General features: G+C 39.8%; 1 protein-coding gene across 3 annotated transcripts in view; it reads right to left on the bottom strand.

Annotated features, from left to right (window-relative positions):
• ncalda (neurocalcin delta a) overlaps positions 1–21,583 on the bottom strand; it is a 97,010-nt gene that overhangs the window by 14,156 nt on the left and 61,271 nt on the right. For all 3 annotated transcript variants that reach the window (XM_078171993.1, XM_033640521.2, XM_033640520.2), the window contains one exon: positions 7,410–7,820. In XM_078171993.1, the coding sequence (XP_078028119.1) occupies positions 7,410–7,787 (378 nt within the window). In that variant the 5' untranslated portion in view covers positions 7,788–7,820. The remainder of the gene's footprint in view (positions 1–7,409; positions 7,821–21,583) is intronic.

A 21,583-nucleotide genomic window follows, 5' to 3' on the forward strand; every position in this document is an offset into this window, starting at 1 on the left:
GATCCATCTCATTCAATTACTCCCACAGCAAGGCTAATTATGAGCATCACCAGCATTTACACACTCTCTGCAGGAGAGACCATTAGCTAGCTGGAGTGAGCCGCAGCTCTCAGTCACTACGGCAAATGGAGGTTTGTGAATAGAAAACATGGAGACAACTGTGGGGACGATGACAGGCTCTTGGATGAAGCATTTGCAAGTGATGGTCACAAAAATACTGCTGTGGTGTATAATATCCTTTACAGAGAAAAATGCTGTTAAACCGTGACTAAAACAGTAAAATTACATTTCTAAAAACATCATTTATTCATGTATTCAGTGCAGATGTGGACACGAACTGGCACATGCTTCTACACATACAATCAGGGGTCTGTATATGCAGATACATTCCAAACAGCATACTCCAAACAAGATGTCGGTCTCATAACAGCATGAGGAGGAGCTCCTTCATTTTTTTGTATCTGGCTACACAAGAAGTAAAAGTCGAACAGTAAATGCAACAGCTGAACAATAATGGGGCTGTGAATGGGGAACACAGTACATGGAACAACTATGTAGTTTGCTTTTCCAGTGCATGCACAGAGTCCTTAGAGTGCCTATAGTTCACACATCTTGGGTAGTATTCGCATGGGCAGATGGCAAATTTTACATCACGTAGACCCTCATGGCTGAGCGGTTGCAGCAACCACAAACTGCCCTTAAAGGTATACGACATAGAATTGTCATCTACTGCTTGTAAACATAGCCAGCGAAAGGGAAAGACAACCACTAATTCATTCTGGTTTTGGAGTTTTGTCCGCTTGGTGTTTGGTCTCATTATATTTGTGGGGGTTTTTTTGGCGGTGTCTACGAGTTTTTGTAGTTACTGTTGTATAGAGTCTGACCTCACCTGCAGGCTCCACCCAGGAACGTCTGAGATTTGTTGTTTTTGCTGAAATGCATAACAATTTTTGCATGTTCAGATGCCTTTTTGTATGTTTGTACTGTACCTTATATGTACATTCAATTTTTTCTTTTGATGCGTACACATTGGTTTTTAATATGTACCATTTGTGATGGATTGTTTTGTATTTTGTTGTATTTATGTAATAGACATGCACTGGACATAACTTTGCTGTCTTCTTAGCCAGGTCACCAGTGAAGAAGAGATTCTTATCTGAATTGTTTTTTATCTGGTTAAATAAAGCTTAAATAAAAATGACTGAAACACGTTGGCTGTCATCAGCTGCTTTCTTTGTTAGCTGGACAAAAGATAAAAAGAAAAGATTTAGCTGTTTTTTTCCACAGGTGTTTAAACATTGTAGGGCGTTCATGATCTTTACCAATCAACCTGAACACATGCAGCATAGCCAGATTTTGCTGGCTAGTGAGGATGTAGCTATCAAGCTTGCTAGTGTTTGCTAACATTAATGCCAGTAACTTGGGCTACTGTAGACACCTTAACCAGAAGGTTATTCGTTATCTGTCAGCAGAAAGGTTTCATATATAAACAATGAAAACTGACAGTGGAAATTATTTCACTTTTACCAGAACCTCCTCCATAGATCATATCACTCCTGTTCTCCGGCAACTTCACTGGCTTTCTCTTAAATATGGCATTGATTTCAAGATCCAACTTCTCACCTGTCTGGCCATTTATAATCAAGCCCCTTCCTACCTGTCTGAACTACGTCATATCCACACACCCTCTCCTACTCTAAGATTCTCTCCTGCAATCTAACTCACATCACCATCTGCCTGCTTGACTACCAATAGGCTCTGGAGCCTTTAGCAGTTCGGTGCTTCTGCCCAAAAGCTAACAGCAACAGACTTCTTGTCAGGATATGACTGACAGTTTATTGAATAAATAGAAGAGCAGGAGAACCACACCAAACAGAATCCCTGCCCCTACAACATTTGTCTATTTACACAAAGTAAAACAGAGAATCTCAATCTATTAAAAAACACAAACCAAAAGACGGGCAAAACAATCATGCTGAAGCTGTGATTTTGGATGCAAATCACGTCTTTGCATTTCACACTGTAGCTCTTTGTCATATTTCTGAATGATGATAATTTTCAGTTGCCAAAATTGTTAGATAAAATGCATCCCACGTACAGTTTTTATTAACAGACAAAATAAATCCCATGGAATAGCTAGACAAACTGGAGGGGTTAAAAAAGTTACAACAATTGATCCTGAGGGGTGCATAAATGTCTGCACCAGATTTCACAGCCATGTATCCAAGAGTTGTAAAGACATTTCCCTCAAAACCATAAATGCCAACCTCACAATGGCTCTAGAGATCAGGGATCACCAAGGTTAGTAGGCTCCATCATCTGGGGACCATCAATGTCTGTACATAATGTCAGTGCAATAGCTGAGATATTTCTGTCTAAACCTTAGTGCTGGAAGGACTGACTGAAATTTCCATCTCTTGAGCCACACTGCTAGCAATATACTTAGCATAAAGGTCAATGATGTGGAACAGGAAACTTCACTCACCACTTAGTTATCACTTCCCTCAACCTTAACAGAACCAGCACTACATCAGTAACAATACTGAAGCTTGTGAATGTTGCCTTTAGGCTGAGGAGGTTGGTATGTCTGGGCGTCTTTGCTTCGTCTGCTACCATTATGACCTGTTGCCAGACACGCAACAGAAGATGGATGGATTTAGCCTTTTAAGATCCACCGGCTGATCTGCCTTCTGATTCCACTGAACACAGATACTGTGATCACACTAAGCAGCAGACTTTACTCAAAGACTTTGAGCTCAGGCATCATTTTAACTTCAGTAGTTAGTTGCAGAAGTCACTGCTACCTGAAAACTTTTCTCTTGAGCCTGCTTTCTCTCTGCAGAGGTGGGTGGCTTTGAACCGGGAGAGTGAGCCAGCCAAATGCAGAGAGGGAGTAGACAGACATGAGGATAGATGAACACTGTGTGTATGTATTAGCGCTTCTGTGTATGTCTGAGACAGAGAGAAACTAAGATGGCCCCGGGCTCTTTGTAAAACAGCAAAGAGGAATGGCATTGTCTAATTTAATGAGTAAAACACAAAGCTCCTGTTCCTGCATTTCAAAAGCCACAATCAAACTTGAGTTAGAACTGCAATGCTGCGCTTTATATTAATGGTGGAAATGGACAACATTTCTGAGCCCTTAACAAAAGGCAGCTAATTAACCACTGCCACATACACACAAGGAAATTTACTGAACAGTCACAACTCACACTTATTCCCTCATTAAGGCAGAACTATCAACTTTTCAACACTCTTCTCATTTTATTCACTTCAATGGATGAGCCCGACACACAGCCAGACATGAGCGTCTGAGTCATTGCCTTCTATTCTTTTGTCCTTGGGAACAGCACCACCTTTTAATGGAAAGTGGGCAGAAGGTTTGTGTCATCTAGTGACAAAGTGAAGTCTGAATCACTGCCGTCTTGAGGTAGGGAAGCTAATTTAACCTTGAAACGATGATACGTGGGCAAATGTGAGGATAGGATAGATTAAAGGGATAGTTCGGGTTTTTGGACATGAAGTTGTGTGAAATGCTGACCATCTGTAGCTCTGATGTGACGGTGTCACTACTGTCAACGAGCCTTCTGCTCTGAGAAATGGCCTGTAGCTTACTGGAGAAAAAGTAGTTCTGAAGATGTACGGGGGACACGTAACCAAAAGGTTTTAAGCTACAAAAAAGTATGCATGTGTTTTGTTAGACTATTTCAATAATTTTAAAACATCCCCACATTAAGTCAGACCTTGCTATCAATTGGCACTATTTTCTGGCCAGTATCACTCCGCCGTGCAGGCCTGCAAGACAGCACGCCAACAGAAATCAATCAGACAGTTCATCACCACGTCGTGCAGGTGCGCAGGATAGCAACGGCTAACGAAAACTTCATCGGCTGTTTCCAACAGAGAACCAGTAGGCTATTATTAGTGAGGAACAAAAAAACACTGATAAACTACCTGCCTAGCACCATTAGCAACTAGTTAAACTATGGTTACTCAAAAACAGAGCTAAAAGGACAGTGAAAATTTACATGCATTAGGTGGATACAAACATGAATGCAAATGTTGCTCCATATCTGCTAGATGTATAAATAAACAACTACTAGCAAGTTAGTTATATCAGCTTTATTAGGTGATAATGTGTCAATGTTGTGTTTTCTGGTTGTTTCCGCTGCACCCCAAGTGGCCAGAAAATCAATTATTGCAGGTCTATGATTCTGATCAGCATTGATCCCACGTCTGGCCTTTATATCACATATTAACTCTGGGAATGACTGAAATCAGTACTGTTATTTTCTGGACACACCAGGGTTTAAAACTAAAAAACTTAATGGGACGATCCACCCAAGGAGAGGCAATTATTGCTGTGCCTGCATTCCTCGTACAACAGACAAATATCTGCCCACAGGGCTAAACCTTAGCATATGAAACAGGTGGACATGACATTTTTACCTCCCGGCTGCAGTCTTGCTACACTACAGTTAGCAAACATGTAACCACACCACATCCACAAATCAGGACCTGACCTGGCCTATAATTACAGATTGCTGCTGGGCAGTGCAGGCAAAAGCTTGAGCTTGGAGCGAATAAATGTCAAAACTAAATGCATGAACTAAACACAGTGAGATACATGCAGATTTGAAATGCAAGAGCACCCTCCATGTTTTTAGTGATCATGCTCTCTTGCTCAGACCATCTGTTGGCAGAGGCAGACACTCAGGCTCTTCCAAACTTCCTGTATTACGCATAGCTGGCATGTTGCCATTTTATTTTTGTTTGTTTAATGATATTGAGACTGTTTTAACATGTTTAACTTTGTTATGTTGGATAAATAATGACTGATGTTTATTAATCTTTAAATACATATATGTGTATTTTCAAATATGCAGAAGAGGGGCAGCAGAGCATTTTACTATATACTTAAGCTTTTCTACATAGCCTATAAATACGTATACGTTAGCACCACTATGTATCTTGTCATCGGTTTCGATAAACGTTATACTGTGGACACATTTACATCTATTTTATCAAATTTCAAAAACACACTTTATCATGTGACTGGTTGTTTTACCACACAAAACTAGGAACCAGAGACACAGTCAACAGCAACTGCAATATGCTCATTTGTAGCCCAGAGAGTCTCCAGATTCCCCTACGCCTGCAGTTTTTTTTTCATGATTTGTGGGTTAGGGGAAACTCTATAGACTTAAAGTAATGCTGTGTATTACAAATGATCATTTCTTCAAGCCTTCAAATGAACTCTGCATTAAATTTAATACATTAATGCATTTACTTATTCATCATAAAAAATCAAACTGCTGCTTTAAAACACTGTAGTTTGTCTGTCCATGTCTTGCCTTTCTACTGCGTGCTGTCCTCTTTTCAGTCAAAATTCTGCAGTGACGTGTATCATATTGCGGTTAACATGTTCAGTCATTAGGGATTTATCAGGCGTTTTTGGCTCCTTCTCACGCACAAATGCCACCTGGTGGTTGGTGGAGTACACAAAAACTCCCCAGTGTTAAAATTGGACTACAAATGAATGGAAGTGCCCCCTTACTGTGTCTGGGACTGAGTAGCGAAAATAAATGAGACACAACCGAACATACATCACAGAGAAATACTGCCTCTAAAATTCAGAAATCAGCTCAACTAGAGGTGAAACTAGGTAAAATTTAAGTGGGACCAGCTGCTGTTACATCAATGTGGAGAATGTAAATAAAAGTGTGTGAAGAGGTCTAACACACACACACACACACACACACACACACACACACACACACTGATGTATAGTGTATGTGTGCAGCTCTAATAGTCTGTTTACATGAGAAGCTCTTGTGCAGGAAATGCCGCCCCTGCTCCCTCTTTTTCCTCCTTATCTTCTTTTAAAAGGTGAGCTGTGCCCTGCTACACAAACCAGAAAACTTTTCCAATTCTTATACTGTCATACTACAGTAAAATACAACTGCTGAATGTCCTATTAAAATCTTAAAAGAAACTATATTCCTCATATTAAAATTATCAGGGTTTCCCGAATAGGCATTGCCTATTTCTCACCTCAGAAGTTTTTAGAAATATATTGTAGTGTACTGTTTAGCTGTAAAGCACCCCCACCTCCTGGAGCAAATGTTCTCATTTAAAACTAAACAGTAAACTACAATATGTTCCTGAAAACATCTGAGGCGAGATTAAGGCAATGCAGTGACAGAATTTCCTAGTTTGACAATTTGACCACAGTTCATGAGAAGTGATTGACATGACTCACAGCTGCGTTAGAGACTCCTTGGCTCCGATTGGTTGTTTACGTTCAGCTGCTGTAGAGTTCAGCAAATGCCATTACAGCCACTAAGAGGCGGAACATGCATTTTTTCACGGACTCTCTGTCTCATGTACTGCTGTCAGGCTATAGTTACAGTTTTAGCAAATATGACAAAAAGTTATTTTTATAAAAGTTACCAACTACAGCTTCAGTAAGAATGTTTAAAAGCCTGCTGAGCATTTTAGTTGGCATTTACATCCATAATGATTAACAGGTTATCATGCAGGGCTTTTGACACTGTCAGGGGATTTAATATAAACGTCCTTCTCCATATTTCCAGCATAAGACTGTTTTTGGCAACTATAAAACAAACCAAGGCTTTAGAGAATACACTAATGCTGACACTAGGTAAAACATGCACACGTAAATACAATAGCACAAGACTTAATACAGTCCTAATACAGCCTAACATAACATTTTAACAGAGAAGCTTTTACAGTATATAGTAGGTGTTTTAACAGACATGGATTAGGCTAAGCTTTAGCTCCATTTAGGGAATTTAAAGGTGCAGAAAAGATGGAAAAATCCATCCTCTTCCTTTTAGATAAGAATAGAAGCCACATTTAAGGAGCAGTAAAGCTAATAAATCCCAGACTGTTTCCAAAACCGCTTTCATTCAATTAATTTTAATATCTAAATGCATCTTTTAAGTGCACTGACATTTCAATGCTGGCAGTAAATGAGGTCCTGAATGACATATCTCTTAGAAATCATGTAATAGACGGAGGCACATCCTGCTCCATGTCTTCCTTGCTCCGTGGAGCACAGCCGTACATCCTCCTGTTCTTAAAATGCCAGCACTGGTTTTCCTAGTCTTATAAAGAGTGTGTTATGGATACAGTGGCAGTCCTGTTTAACAATCACTACCCTGGCTAATGTTACAGTTAGTGTGTGTGAGTGTGTCTATGAGTCACCTGATGGACAGTAACTAAGAACTAAGTGCCTCGACAGCACTACCATGTGATAGAAACTTTCTTTCTGTCCTGTTTTTGCATTTTTTAGAAACTAAGATATTTTGTCTGTCCAATGTGCAGTATTTGTATATGACAACACATTGAACATGATAAGTCCATCTGCCTCTATGCACACTCACCTGAACAATCTCCAGCATCTCAGCTTTACTGATGTACCCATTTCCGTCCAGGTCGTACATACTAAATGCCCATTTCAACTTCTGCTCCAGTTTGCCACGAGATGTCACACTTAGTGCGATTATAAACTCCCGAAAGTCTATTGTCCCATCGCCATTAGCATCGAATGTGCGAAAGACATGCTCGGCGAATTTTGAAGCGTCTCCATAGGGGAAGAAATTGCCGTAGATCTTCTTGAACTCCTCCATGGAGAGGTTCCCGCTGGGGCAGTCCCTCAGGAAGCCCTTGTACCATTCCTGGATCTCGTGCTCGGTGAAGTCAGTGCTCTCCAGGAGGTCCTGCATCACCTCCGGACGGAGCTTGCTGTTCTGCTTCCCCATGTCTGTAGGTCTGGTCAATCACTTGGCTCACAGCTGTGAGAGAAAGGGAGGAGAGAAGGTTTGGTTTTAGGAGGGGATGAATGTTAACAATGCATGAGATCAGTTTGACATGCTGACAGCAGAGCAAATTTGATTTTTCAGGACTATAGTGATAAAAAATTCTAGTCTTTATCAGTGTTATCATCCTATTTTTACAATGTGCTGAAAATTTCCAAAAAGTACTCCAACACACCAGACTCCTGCACTGAGTACCTGTGGGTATCTGGCGGGTAATTCTTAAAAAGTTGATTCCCTGGTGGTATTTTGTCAGGTTCTAGGGATGCACCGAAATGAAAATTTGTGGCCGAAGCCGAAGCCGAGTAATATTAAGCACTTGGCCGAATACTGAGTACCAAATACCAAATATCGTTGTTTAGTTTTTCATTAGTTTTTGCAGATGAACCCCCTCCAGATTAGTGTTGTCACGGTACCAAAATTAGGACCCACTGTGTGATACCAATGAAAATATTATGGTTCTGAGTAGTATCACGATACCACAGCGAAAATGAGGCAGATGTGCCTTTTGTCATTTATAAAAAGATACATCACTTTTCTATAATACATCACTGATATTTCAATGGAATAAATTACTTATTGACTTATTCATACTTCAAAAACAGCATCAATAAGTGATGAACATAGGGGGGGTCAAAATAAAATAAATAAATAAAATAAAAATCAACCAGCCACCCTCCTCCCCTTCATAAGTAACGAACAGTCCCTAAAGTGCGGTGAGGTTTGTGGGCCGTAAACGGCTTGTTTCTCCTCTGACACATCACGTACAGTCTGTGTTCAGCTGGCTCGGCTGTTCAGGTACTTCTGGGCAGTCCACACACCAAGAAGAGGATATTATTGGAGCCGACTTCTCCGTCGCCCGGTAAGCCGATGGCCGCCGTAATTGCTGGTTGAATTGCTGGTTGAAATCTGTAGGCTGCTCGCACAGCGTGCAAAATGATTTAAGCCTATTTTGCTCGCTCAAAACTATTTTTAGTCGCAAATGTGAGTGCTGTGACGGGTGGATCGCCATACTGCCGACATTTTACTCTGCCTGTCACGGCACGCCGTTTGATTGCGTTATCAAAACACGCAGCTATTATTCGGCCTTGCTTTTAACTTATTCCACCGAATATGTAAATGTGTGTTTTTTTGCAATATTCGGCCGAATATATTTGGTTACCGAATATTCGGTGCATCCCTATCAGGTTCTGGGCGAAAAAACAGAACATGTGGGCCGGATTGCAGGTGTTGGATAATAAATATATAACGAAATAATACGAGAATAATAATATATATATTTAATTAATTTTTTTTACGTTGCAATCCTCTGACTGCTGACTTTGTGTGTCAGCTCTGTCTACTGTGCCACCTGGAATACAAGAGCTGTTTCAATCAGGTATGTTAGCTTTGGAGATGCGCTGCTCAGTATTATGATAAGTGAAAAATATTAATTTAAATTGTATTTCCTGAATTACCTTTGTTTTAAAACACATTATCATAGTTTCACATGTACGAAATGCCCCAAAATGATCACTTTAAATTATTTTAACAGCGCATGTGTATCGTAAGATTTCTGGTTTCTAGTCCGGCTCTGTGTCTTGTGTTGCTGAATAGGTTGTGTTCCGGAAGTAATTGGTCGTATGTCTCAGTTCCACTTTCAGAGCAGGTCTAACACCCTGAAATCATTTCATCATTTTCAAGTTTTATATTGAAAACCAAAAAGAAAATAACAGCACTCTGTACTTTTTGTTTGCATTTATAATAACATGGCCAATACCTTATGTAAACATATTAAACCATATCAAATGTACATTAACAGTACGGATAGCCTGTCTTTGAAATGCTTGCTCACTGCAGATAAGGACAAAGGACAAAAAGCATCACTGGCTTTGCCTGCTGCACACCCACTTTGTAAACAAGGGAATAGCAAAGCAAACCCACAATGCATGCTGCTGCTAACTTTGGTCTATGCTAGACAGTATTTATTGTGAGTTTTTTTTTTACACCAAAGTTTAGTGTAAAACAATTTCATCTCTAGCTGTTAGAGGAAGCAGGCTGATGCTCTTCCATGGGAAGTGCAGCATATTGTACAAAACTTAAAAAAAAAAAAAAAATTAAACTTTTTTCATGATTCCTTGCAGCAAATGTCACTAACATCAAGAATAAGGGAGTTTCATTTAATTTTTCTGTGGTTAGAAAGAGTCATTACCATTGCTCGTGGAGTCAACCCTTGAAAAACATCTTTTGTGTTTTAATATTGAATACCATTTTACTTTGAAAGGGGAGTTAAGTATTAGGGTCCATTACAGGTTGTCAGTTTAGAGGCCTGACTCCCATGTATGCATCCGTTAAATGACCACCCGACTGAGCTCATGGACACAATAGCTGTGTCCTCAAGTGGCTTTACTGAGGTATAAATCTCAAATGCAAGCAACCCTCCTTTTCAGACTATACGTTTATCAGAACTAAAATCACCCCCTTCTTTTACAAACTATTGGAACTTTCCATGGAAAACAGCACTGTGTGCTCTGAGTACACACAGCGCCATATGCCCATCATGACTTTAATTACTCTGTAAATCTCTACTCACACACTAAGCTGAATTTAACTGGAAGGAAAAGGTGGTGCCGCCAAATGATAGCTGAGCTGAGCCTCTCAACAAACATCATTCAGATTCATAACCTCCTTAATTTTCTCCCTGGAATCGGCTTATCAGTGTTTGTAGTATGGATGTTAAATTTCCTGGATTTATGGGGATTTACTAAATTTTAATTGCTTGACTAGGAAACTAACTATGAAATGTTTCAAAGATCCATTGTTATAGTTAGTTTATGACCATAGACTGATAAAATAATGGATGTAGCAACTGTGATGTCACCCACTGGTTTGTGAACTCCCATTTTGAAGCCTAAAGTTTGGCATTTTGACATTATGCCATCATGTTTTTTTTGGAGACAGAGGTGACCATATTTGAATGAGAAGGTGGAGCTGTGGAGGAAAGAAGGGTGGATCTGACTCATGACTTTGGTAACACCTCGCAGACAGCCTTTCACTCAACCCTTAATTACATGTAAATTTAAGCCTTAATAGGATGTAAACAGGCGAGTTAGCTAAATTAGCTATAGGGACCAAAGAGATTTTTGTACCAGGTTGTAAACATGTTTTTTTCTGCTGTAAAGTTGGGTATTTTAACACTGGGGTCTACGCGGATTGACATCCTCATGCGGCCATTCAAATAGGGCTGCCACGATTAGTCGACTAAAACCCTTTGGCGTGAGTATGAAACAAGACATTAGATGACGTAATTTTGGGGTTTGGGCGAGACAGACCAACATTTTTCAACATTTTAACACATTTTTCGATAAAATGATTAGTCGACTAATCGAAGAAATAATCGACAGATTAGTCGACAATGAAAATAATCGTTAGTGGCAGCCCTACATTCAAAGAACTGAATTTTCTGGCATTTCCACGTTGGCTTCACTTTTCAGCCCCAGGCATTGTTGCTTGTTTATAAAACTGTGTTAAAATGGAAAGAAATTGCTGAGTAGTTTAATTGAATCATTCCAGTCATATTCTTTTCAAATCTAGGATATTCATGTTGACCCAAATGTTTAATTTTTCCCTACAGTTTTTATTTCACAATGCCATTTTTCCCAATGACTGTTTTATTTTATACTGCCAGTTCTCATCACAAAGTCTTTGATAATCGAGACAAACATGGCAGAGCCAGTAACATGATGAACTGTTGATTCAGGCTGAATTTGTGAACAGCTGGTCATTGAGAGAAATGACAGTGTGAAATAGGGGTGGGTGATATGGTCAAAATCTCCAATCACGGTAATTTCATATTATAGTAACAGTATACAACAATTGTCCTATAAATCAAAGAAATGGTTTAAAATAATCATTCTGTACTTCTTTGTTGTTTGATTAATGTCTTCTTTCATTTCACAAAAAAAACTTGCTAGAGTAAAACTTTTTTTTTTTTTTTTCCAAAAATGGGAGCTTTAAGGTTCCTGAGAACAATAAAAACAAGTGTTACAGGTCACATGAGAGTCCAGCATTTTGCCACACAGCCTGCCCTGAATGGCTCTTGCGGTACAAACAGTATTGCCAAATCTCTATCAGTGGACACATCTCCACTGGTATATATCATCATATCGCCCAACCTTAATTTGAAATCAAAAAGACTTTCAAAAAAGTTTTAAATGCCATATTTAAAAAAAAAAACTGCTCAGTGAAATAAAAATTAACCCAACAAACTCTGTTCCATTATGTAAATAAAACAGGATTATATTATATCTTATAATACATAACTGAAATTATATCGGGTTACTTCACATTGCCATAAGTCTAGTACAAAAATAGTCTGTATTTATCTGTTTGATTGTTTATCTCATTTCTTATGCATTTATTTAACGCTGGCCACTCTGGGTCTCCACAGATATTAAATCTCCAGAAACAAAAGCGGTGGCAGATACATAGACAGACGGATGGAGTGTCAGAGTTAGACAGGGAAATAGTAAGACGAGCCAACGTGGAAGAGTTCTGAGTCTGTTTTTTATCTGCCCTTTTTGTGACACAAACAGGAAGTGTCTGCTCCGCTCTCAGTGAGACTGTGCTCTCAGTACAGTAACCATGCTCTTTTTAAGTATGTGAGTATATACATACTCATATTTTAGCATGTGTTCTATCATAAGTCTTAATGCCATCAAAATACAATTATAAGAACCAAACGTGTTTTAAGTGACTACAGCAAATGTATTGATTTCCCTAACATATTATTCCTTGTACGTGTTTAGGTTGTGTGTATTTATGTCCAGTATGTATTCAGCCATGTGCAATGATCTGTTAGCCTTGATATGGCCTTCACTCTGTAAACTTTAAGGAAACAGGTCACGTGTGTACTCAAAACCACCTGGCAAGGTTCTTGAATACAACTGTTCTATATAGGAAAGTATAGGAAATGACAACAAGCGAAGGTGAAATCTTTGGACGCAGGTAATCTGCAGTCTAGTTGACTATTACAATCTAATGGAGAGAACTCTGACTTTCATTCTACCAACATCAAGTCAAATCACGACAGACACTAAAAAACAGACCTCCTGCATTCAAGGTTCGACCAAGACTACCACTAAGTAGAAATTCCACAATGTAAGCAAGGATATTTGAGAAGTGATAACCTATCAGTGTTGAATTATCTACTCGCAGAGCCTGATGGAAAAGCCTGAGTGCCTTAAAACACTGTAAAATAACCAGCCAGGCGGTTAATGCTGCAGAGCAGCATCTATCTCTCTTTGGTAAACATGACAATGAAAACAGCTCTGATGTCTGGGTAGGACAGAATCATAATCAAGTGGAGCAGTCACTTGAGTGGCACACGAATTAATGGAAGAATGCTTTTTGTAGGGAATTATGTTTAACACTCTCCTTTGTTTACTTCTATCACAGACCTGTGTTTGCACAGCCACACTGAGCACAGCAAAAAACTGCTTAGCATTTAAACAGCAGCATATTGAAAAATGTGGGAAGGAGAGATAACACGGAAGTAGATAGCAAAATTTAACAGCCTGCACATATATCAATAAAAATAAGATAACCTGGAGAAACAGAAGAGAAAAGTCTCTCAATGCCATGTGCAAGTTAACCCAGATAATAATATTACACATGGCGAAATGCTTACTGTAATCCTGAAGTAAAACCTATGGATGTTTACACAAGTTTAGCAAGACTAAGAGTCTACAGCCATGTTGTCAACTTTATGAGGTTCTACATAGGCGCAACTGTGCTTTAAACTAACTACTAACATCAATATGCTCACAAAGAATGCTGATGTTTCATGGGTAAAATGTTAACCATGTTTGCCATTTTGGTTTAACGTGTTAGTATACTTTAAAAAAAAGTACAGCTAATAGGAATTGGCTTTGCAGGTATTTGATCACAAAAATTTCTGGGCAAATTAATTTTTTGACCTGCTGATGGCACTAGAAGAAGAAATGTCAGGGGATCATCCAAGTTATGCATCCTGATGGTGACATTTCAGTCCCTTTAACACAACCTTTTCAAGGCAGGAATTTCACACCATTATGCTGCCTCACGATTCTGTATAAAAAGTACAATTGCGGTATGGGGGGACAGAGTTGTCTCTCTTTTTAGCCAGTATCAGAGGTAGAACACGATCATGGGCGGAACAGGTGCAACATTTTTGATGACATGTTATGCGACCCACCACTGGAGATTGAAAAAGTAGCTGGTAGCAGTTTGCAGCTAACTCAAAGAAGAACAGTGGCCAAAAATTTCTGAAAATTGGGAAGGGGGTTCCTTGACCTCCGAGCAGAGGACAAGATCAGCTGCCATATAACAGAGAAGGTAAATGATTGTTATTGTAATGTTATGTCACGCTAGAGGCCGACACTGTTGAGTTAAATGTCACGCCCATCATGCCTCTTTTGATTCTGTGATGCCGCCGTTGTTTAGTGTTGTGTAAAATTGCAAAGGCGAAATAAAGAACCGATTTGGTAGCAGCCCTATGGAGAGATTTCTGTGTAAAAAGGGCTATAGACTGTAGCACCGTGACATCACCCATTGGTTTGTGGACTCCTGTTTTTAAGCCTCCAGTTCGGCATTTTGGCCATCAGCATCTTGTCTTTTTTTGGAGCCAGAAGTGACCATGTTTGGACGAGAGGGTAGACCTGTGAGGGGAGGAGGAGTGAGGGGTGGATCTGATTCATAGACTCCTCACAGACAGCCCATGTTATTATGCCTTAATAGCATTTAAACAGATAAGTTATATAAAAATTCACACCTTGCACAGTTGTCATCAATGTTTAAAGTAGCTATAGAGACCAACACCATTTTTGTACCAGGTTGTAAACATGTTTATTTCTGCTGTGAAGTTGGGCAAATTAAAATGGATGTCTATTGGAATTGGCTTGCTCTTGGAGCCAGCCTCAAGTGGCCATTTGAGGAACTGGAGTTTTGGCACTTCCATATTGGCTTCATTTTTCAGTCTTGAGGTTGCTGCCTGGGGGGACATGAATGTCTGGAACAAATTTCATGGCAATCCTTGCTATAGCTGTCCAGACTTTTCATTCACAACCACAAATCTCAACCTTAAGGTGGTGTTAATGGGAATGACAGTTGATCACCACAGTCGGAGGGATTCAACCTCTTGGGAACATGTGTGTAAAAACATTCATGACAATTGAACTGAAATTTATTGATTTTTTTTTGGCTGCAAAGACTGCAAAATGGCAGACTGACTGACACTGCTATCCTTGAGAGCCATGCAGCTCATGTGGCCAGAAAGCATAAACAAAGTATAAACCTGAATGAGGATGCAAAGCTTGCTCATAATATCAAACAATGAGTTCAATTCTCTACACTGAGTCTTTGGCTGCAATTTCCGCATGCTACTCAGACAGATTTAATTAGTCATTGCTTTCAGGAAGTTTTATCCTGTTCTCTACAGTGTGCCCTCTTTCTTTCCTTTCCTTTCATTCTTCTTCTACCAAATGCTTTAGTATTGCAAGGCACAAACAAAAAAGTAGGCGACTAAAGAAATGTAAGCCCTTCAACATTTAATGAAAGAGCATCAAAATTTAAAATAAGAGTTAATTACTTTGCAGACCTTTGGGTTAATTTGTTTTGGATACAAGTTGTCCTTTGTCCTATAATGGCAGGTGAAACTGCATAACTGGAGGTTTGGTTGAGAAAGTTTAAAAAACTCTTGACTTCACGCCAATTACCGCACTGACTACTCTTAAAGGTTCTGCTTCAGCAGCTGACCCTCAGAGTGATTACACTTCAGTCTGTCGCCAGGCTCTTCACTAATGGAATCCATAGCCATGACCCTGTCCACTGCTATAACACAGACGACATGCACATACACATTCACAAAGCCTTAATTACTGACCCACTGTGCCCTGTCACCTGTTATGATACACTCCATTTCCAGTCTGTACACATACGTTTCCACACACACACAAACAAACATAGCATTGAAGCACTCTGATGCTCCTGATGACAGGCTCAGCCAACTGAGGATGCTGCTGGCAACCCACTTGTGTGATGACATGGATTTTTTTTTAGCTGCTCGTCTGGAAGTGTGTGCTTGTACCTCTATTCATGTAAGAATCAGTTTGATAATTAAATGAAGGCAGAAACACAAAAAGAAAACAAGAGCTTGTGTATGTACTGTACTATATATTTGAGATCAGAAGCTGACATTAAAATGTGTAGGCACTGGTGAGTGAGAGAAAATGTTTCTGTACTATTCAAGGCTGCTGCATGCTTCAGTGGGCTGTTCAGAATGTCAGACAGCGTTGGAAGGCTGCTTTCTCATAGCTGGGCTGGGGCTGGTACATCTAAACATTTTCGTAACTTTCCTAAAACAGGCAATCTGACAATGTCTGTGCACTGTCCACATCAACAGGCTGCAAATTTGCATTTCCTGGGATAGTAGGATACTTGGGATATCCTCTCATTCTTACCCTAACTTTAACCAGTCTCCCTCCTCTGGCCTAAACCTGACCAATTCAACCAATGAAGGCGACCAGTGCTAGCCAATCAGAGGAAGAGTAGGGCAGGTCATGCCTTTGCCATGCTAGGAGATGCAAATTCGTCAAAAAGCCAGGTGTGCTCTGATGGGATATTAGGAGGAGTGCCAGTTAATTCACAAATTCAGTTCTAGTTCTACAAACAGCTACTGTGACCAACATATCAATAACTTTTATCCACATTTGTTGGGTCCATTCCTTTTTTTTTTTTTCAGAAGAGGGACCCAAGTTCCCAAACACATGCATTTTTACAAGAACATCACGATTAAAACACATCAGTACAGACAGTCTCACGTACAGCTGAGAAGCGACAGAACTCGCCGAACTTAAGTGGAGCTCATATGCATGTGCCTGCTAAAGGTGCTCTACGCATAGGTGGAAGAGATATACTGTAACATTTTTAGCAAAAATACATGAATTTGGGAGGTACTAAGCATACAACTGGATAAATGAGACTTGGATTATACTGCAGGAGTAGTATGAGATTTTGCAAACAGCTTCTTTAATATAGTTTTGCTGTTCTTAAACTTGGTCCCCGTTTACCTCAATTCATGAAGAGGGTTCACCTTTTTTGGATTCTCTGTTCACCGTGGAGGCATACAAGAAAAACAAAGTCTTCATCACAAATTAAATGTAACATGCTGTAATGGACATACAAATGGTCATTTAATGGTTTAAGCATTGTTTTTACTAGACTGCGAGTCTACACTCATGCTAGTGACTTTGCAAGGCTTTAATTCAACATAGGTTTGAGCTACATGTAGGGCTGCTTGATTATGGAAAAAAATCATAATCACAATTATTTTGGTCAAAACTGAAATCACGATTATGCAAACGATTATGCGCCGCACGTGATGACTTACATTGTTTATACAATGGCATGTCATTTCTGTCTCTACATGGGTGCAATTCTCCTCTGCTCTCTGTATCGGGCACGGTGGAGTTCAGCCCCGGTGCACACACACAGACACGTGTGCACACACACACACAGACAGGTGCGCACACACACTGCCCTCCCTCTGCCATTTTCCGCTCGCTGTTTTTGAAATCTTCCACAATCACCTGCCCCTCGCATTATTCGTAGTTCACCTACTTGACTGGCTCGTGGAGTGAATAGAGGAGAGGAGGGGAGGGGCGGTATTGCGCATGCGCGGCTTCCATAGAAGTCAAAATAACATCTCCAGGCGTCGGTGACCAAAAATCGTGTGCACTCGATCTCATTAATTTTGAAATCGTTTGACCTCAAAATCGTAATCGCGATCACCAGACGATTAATTGCACAGCCTTAGCTACTTGCCAACATTGGCATGCTTACATGCTCACAATGCCAATGCTAACATGCTAATGTTTCTCAGTTGTTGCCTTCTTTGTTTGGAATTCTGACATGTTAACATTTACTAGTTAGCTCTGATCATAAAACACAGCTGCAACCTGTGGGAGTGTAATGGCAATCCATCCAATAGCTGTTGAGACATTCCACTCAAATCTGAAAATGTCAACCTCATGGTAGCATCCTCTGACCATTAAAGGGCCAGTGTGTAATATCTGGCATGATTTTATTGTCAAATCTAAATCTGAATATTCTACCCAATAATATGTTTATATAAGTGTATAATCTCTATAAAATAAAATTTGTTTGGTTTTCGTAGCCTTATAATTATGCTTATACATATATATATATATATATATATATATATATATATATATATATATATATTTAGCAAGGGCCTTGCTTTAGAGAGGTCACCATCTTGTGCCACCCGAGCGGACAATCCAGCCAGCCAGAGAACTCGTTTTGCATGGAAGAAGGAGGAGAAAACAGCAGAGAGTGTTACTAGTTCGTCGATAGAGAGTAGTGAAAAGTTTTTTTAGTTATAAAGTTTGCGAATGGACCACACTTACCACGCAACAGGAGAGAATGAACCCAAACCGTCATCTGCGAGGAAAAGAAGACGCAAAGAGGGGCAAAGAAAACGGGACAAGCAGCGGCAGAGAATAAACATCGGTGATGTTTTTCAGCGATGGAGGGGATTCATGAAGGACAAAGGGCTTCAATCCGACGCTGAAGTGGCATGTTTTCTGCTGGACAGGTAAACTACTAAAATAAATACTACTGTTTGTCAGCACGTAGTATAATAGCGTTACGTGTCGGACTCGACAAGTAGGGAGTGAGGAGGAGAGTTCATAATGTTACATCATCTTCAGGTAGAGCAATTACTGTAAAACACTTGTGAAAATTTTAGTCTTATGTCAAAGGCATAACAGGCATAACATCCTCCCCTCCTCCTCTTCCCTCTCCGTGGCTGAGGCACATCGCCTGGCCCTTCCTGCACATCTTCCTCTCCCTGGTCTTCCTCCTTTCCCTCTCCATCCTCTCCCTGTCTCCTGTGGAAAATCACTCTGCAAACAATATTATAATACGTAACGTTAACGGTTATCCTACCAACCTAACGATTATTTGCCGCACTGTGCCATGACTTTATTTAGCATTACTGCGCTAATGTTTGCTCGTGTTACCAAAACAATTAGGAATAAAACACTCCTAACCTCTCACTGATAACCTATAACATATCATAATATGGTTTAGATCTTCACCTCATTGCTCGTTGCTTCGGATATGTTACTGGCAGAGACGCTGCTCTCTGTCACAGACGACGCCATTTTTCCAAAGTGTTTTGGTTCTCGGAGGCCACCATAACTTTGCTGACAGGAGGGGTGAGCACAATCAGAATCAATCTAGAATCTAAATGCTACATCTCACTGTTTTCAACCCATTTTACACACTGGCCCTTTAACGTCTATACAAAATTTCATGGCATTTCTCCAACAGCTTTGGAGATACTTCAGTCTAGACCATGGGGGTGAATGGACTGACCAATATCATATTACCATCCAAGCATTGCTAGCAAGGCTAAAAAAAGAAACGAAGGGTGGAGGTGAATCTGAAAGGCCTTTACTGTCAAGTAGCTACATGAAGTGCTGCAAAGGAGAAAATTGAGAGACCTCAAGGTTTCAGTCTGTTAGATAAATGGTAAAAGTCTTAGCCAATAAAACAACAGAGGTGTCTATCTAAAAACAGTCATAATAGTTTGGATATAATATTCACTGTCAATAAATTCTGACTATTTAGTGCTAAATGACAGTGATCTCTATGTTTTACAAAAGCTACTATCCATCCATCCATCCATCCATTTTCAGGCATCCTGATCAGAAACCACCTCAACTGACCCCTTTCGACGCAAAGGAGCAGCGGCTCTACTCCAAGCTCCCTCCTGATGCCTGAGCTCAAATAACTAAATAAAGATATTTATATTATATACTCTAGTTTCTTGCATCACCTAAAATTTTAGCTATAGTTCAGAAAAGGCAAGAACAACTTGGTTGTGCAATGTAATTGGCCGACATTAAGTAGTTTGTCGAAGCAGGCAGAAGCTTCCACTGTTCCCGTCTCTAATCCACTCACATTCCCTCTCCTGAAGCCAGCTGCAGAACCATTTCAGTGCTGATTATCATTCAAATCAAGCGTGCAGACAGAAGCGGACAGTAATTCAGATTCAAATAAAGCCTGTGCAGAACTCGCTCCATGGCTCAGATTCACATTCAGATTTTAACAACCTATCCACTTCACACGCACACTCACCAGTTAAGCTGCTGATATTCTCTAACCACTTCCACTGGGGACAAAACAATATCAATTTTAAACACAAAGGCTCTCCACGATGAAAGGCTACAAAGACTGTGATGATGTTAATACTGTATGAATACATTATCAGACAGCTCTCATAAGCTGACAGGAGAGATCTCCATTTTAACCTTTTCATCTTATACATACATCTTGATTTTTACCTTCGCCAAGGAGGTTATGTTATTGCCGGCGTTGGTCTGTTTGTCTGTTTGTTTGTCTGCAAAATAAAAAAAAAAATTCTTAACGGATTTTGATGAAATTTTCAGGAAAAGTTGATAATGGGACAAGGAACAGATGATAAAATTTTTGGTGGTGATCGGTTGAGGCGAAGTGGATAAAATAATAAAATGGCGGGAAATCCAAGCTGCTTGGCGGAGGTCTGTGCTCCCCGAGTGCTTTTCTAGTTATTAATCTTTTTCCATCCTCATACTCTTCAGCTGTCCCTCATTCATCCCGCTTACTTGTCAACAAATCTGTCTACTATCCCATTCATAAACTCCTCATCTTTCTCTTCCACCTCTCCTGTACCTTATTTCCATACTCTTCATCCTCAGTTTCATTTCATCCTACAGATGAACAATTCACTCTCTTATGAAGCAATTTCACTGCAGTTACCATAGTAACATTCAGAAAAATCTCACAGCCATTGATGAGCTTTCTGGCTGAGTGCGCTGTGTACACACACACACACACACACAGACTAGTCACAACTACTCAGATACATGGAATCGGTAACTGCGGGATGTGTGTGTGGGGGTGTATAGGTGGTTGTGTGGGTGCAGGTATGTGAGGTCAGTAGCATGTACCCAACTGTGATCAACAGTTGTATAAACCCATAGTTATTAAAAATCTTTTTTTATGAAGCAGAGTGACAAATGGTAACAATTTAGACACAAAGCCTTAGAGCAGTCTACTCTGCATGAATCCTACATTTGAATCAGCTACTCCAGACTATTCTTTTTACATCAACAAATTATAATCATTACTATCGTAACCATAACTGAACTTAACAATTGCCAGAACAGCCTTTCACACTGTGTTCCACCTGATTCAGAAGAAACTCTCTTTGATTGTGGATGTCAGGTCAGGTTGGTTTAAAATACAGAACAGGAAGAGAAAACTGCTTTTTCACACAATTGGAACAAGGAGCAAAATCGCTTTGTGAGAACAAACAAGAAGGTTTATGGTAGACATGGTCTTATTTTTGAGAGAAACTATCTGTAACAATACCACTCACAATAAACGTTATTAATATTCTTGACTATAGTGTCGTAACTACTCGTAATATTAAGGTTAAGAATAAAAGACATATGTCATTTGCACCTTTTGTTCTAGTAAAAACAGGATCACATTTACTTCATATTTGGACCAAGTACAAAGCCTCAAGTCTTTGTCCTCATGTCGCAAATCAAAATGAACAAGTCCCAAGTCAAGTACCAGTTTCAGTCCTTAACAAGTCATAATGCGCTATTTCCCAAATATAAGGCCATTAATGATATAGTAAATTTAAAAAA

Source organism: Epinephelus lanceolatus, chromosome 10 (assembly GCF_041903045.1).
Source record: "Epinephelus lanceolatus isolate andai-2023 chromosome 10, ASM4190304v1, whole genome shotgun sequence".
NCBI lineage: Eukaryota > Metazoa > Chordata > Actinopteri > Perciformes > Serranidae > Epinephelus > Epinephelus lanceolatus.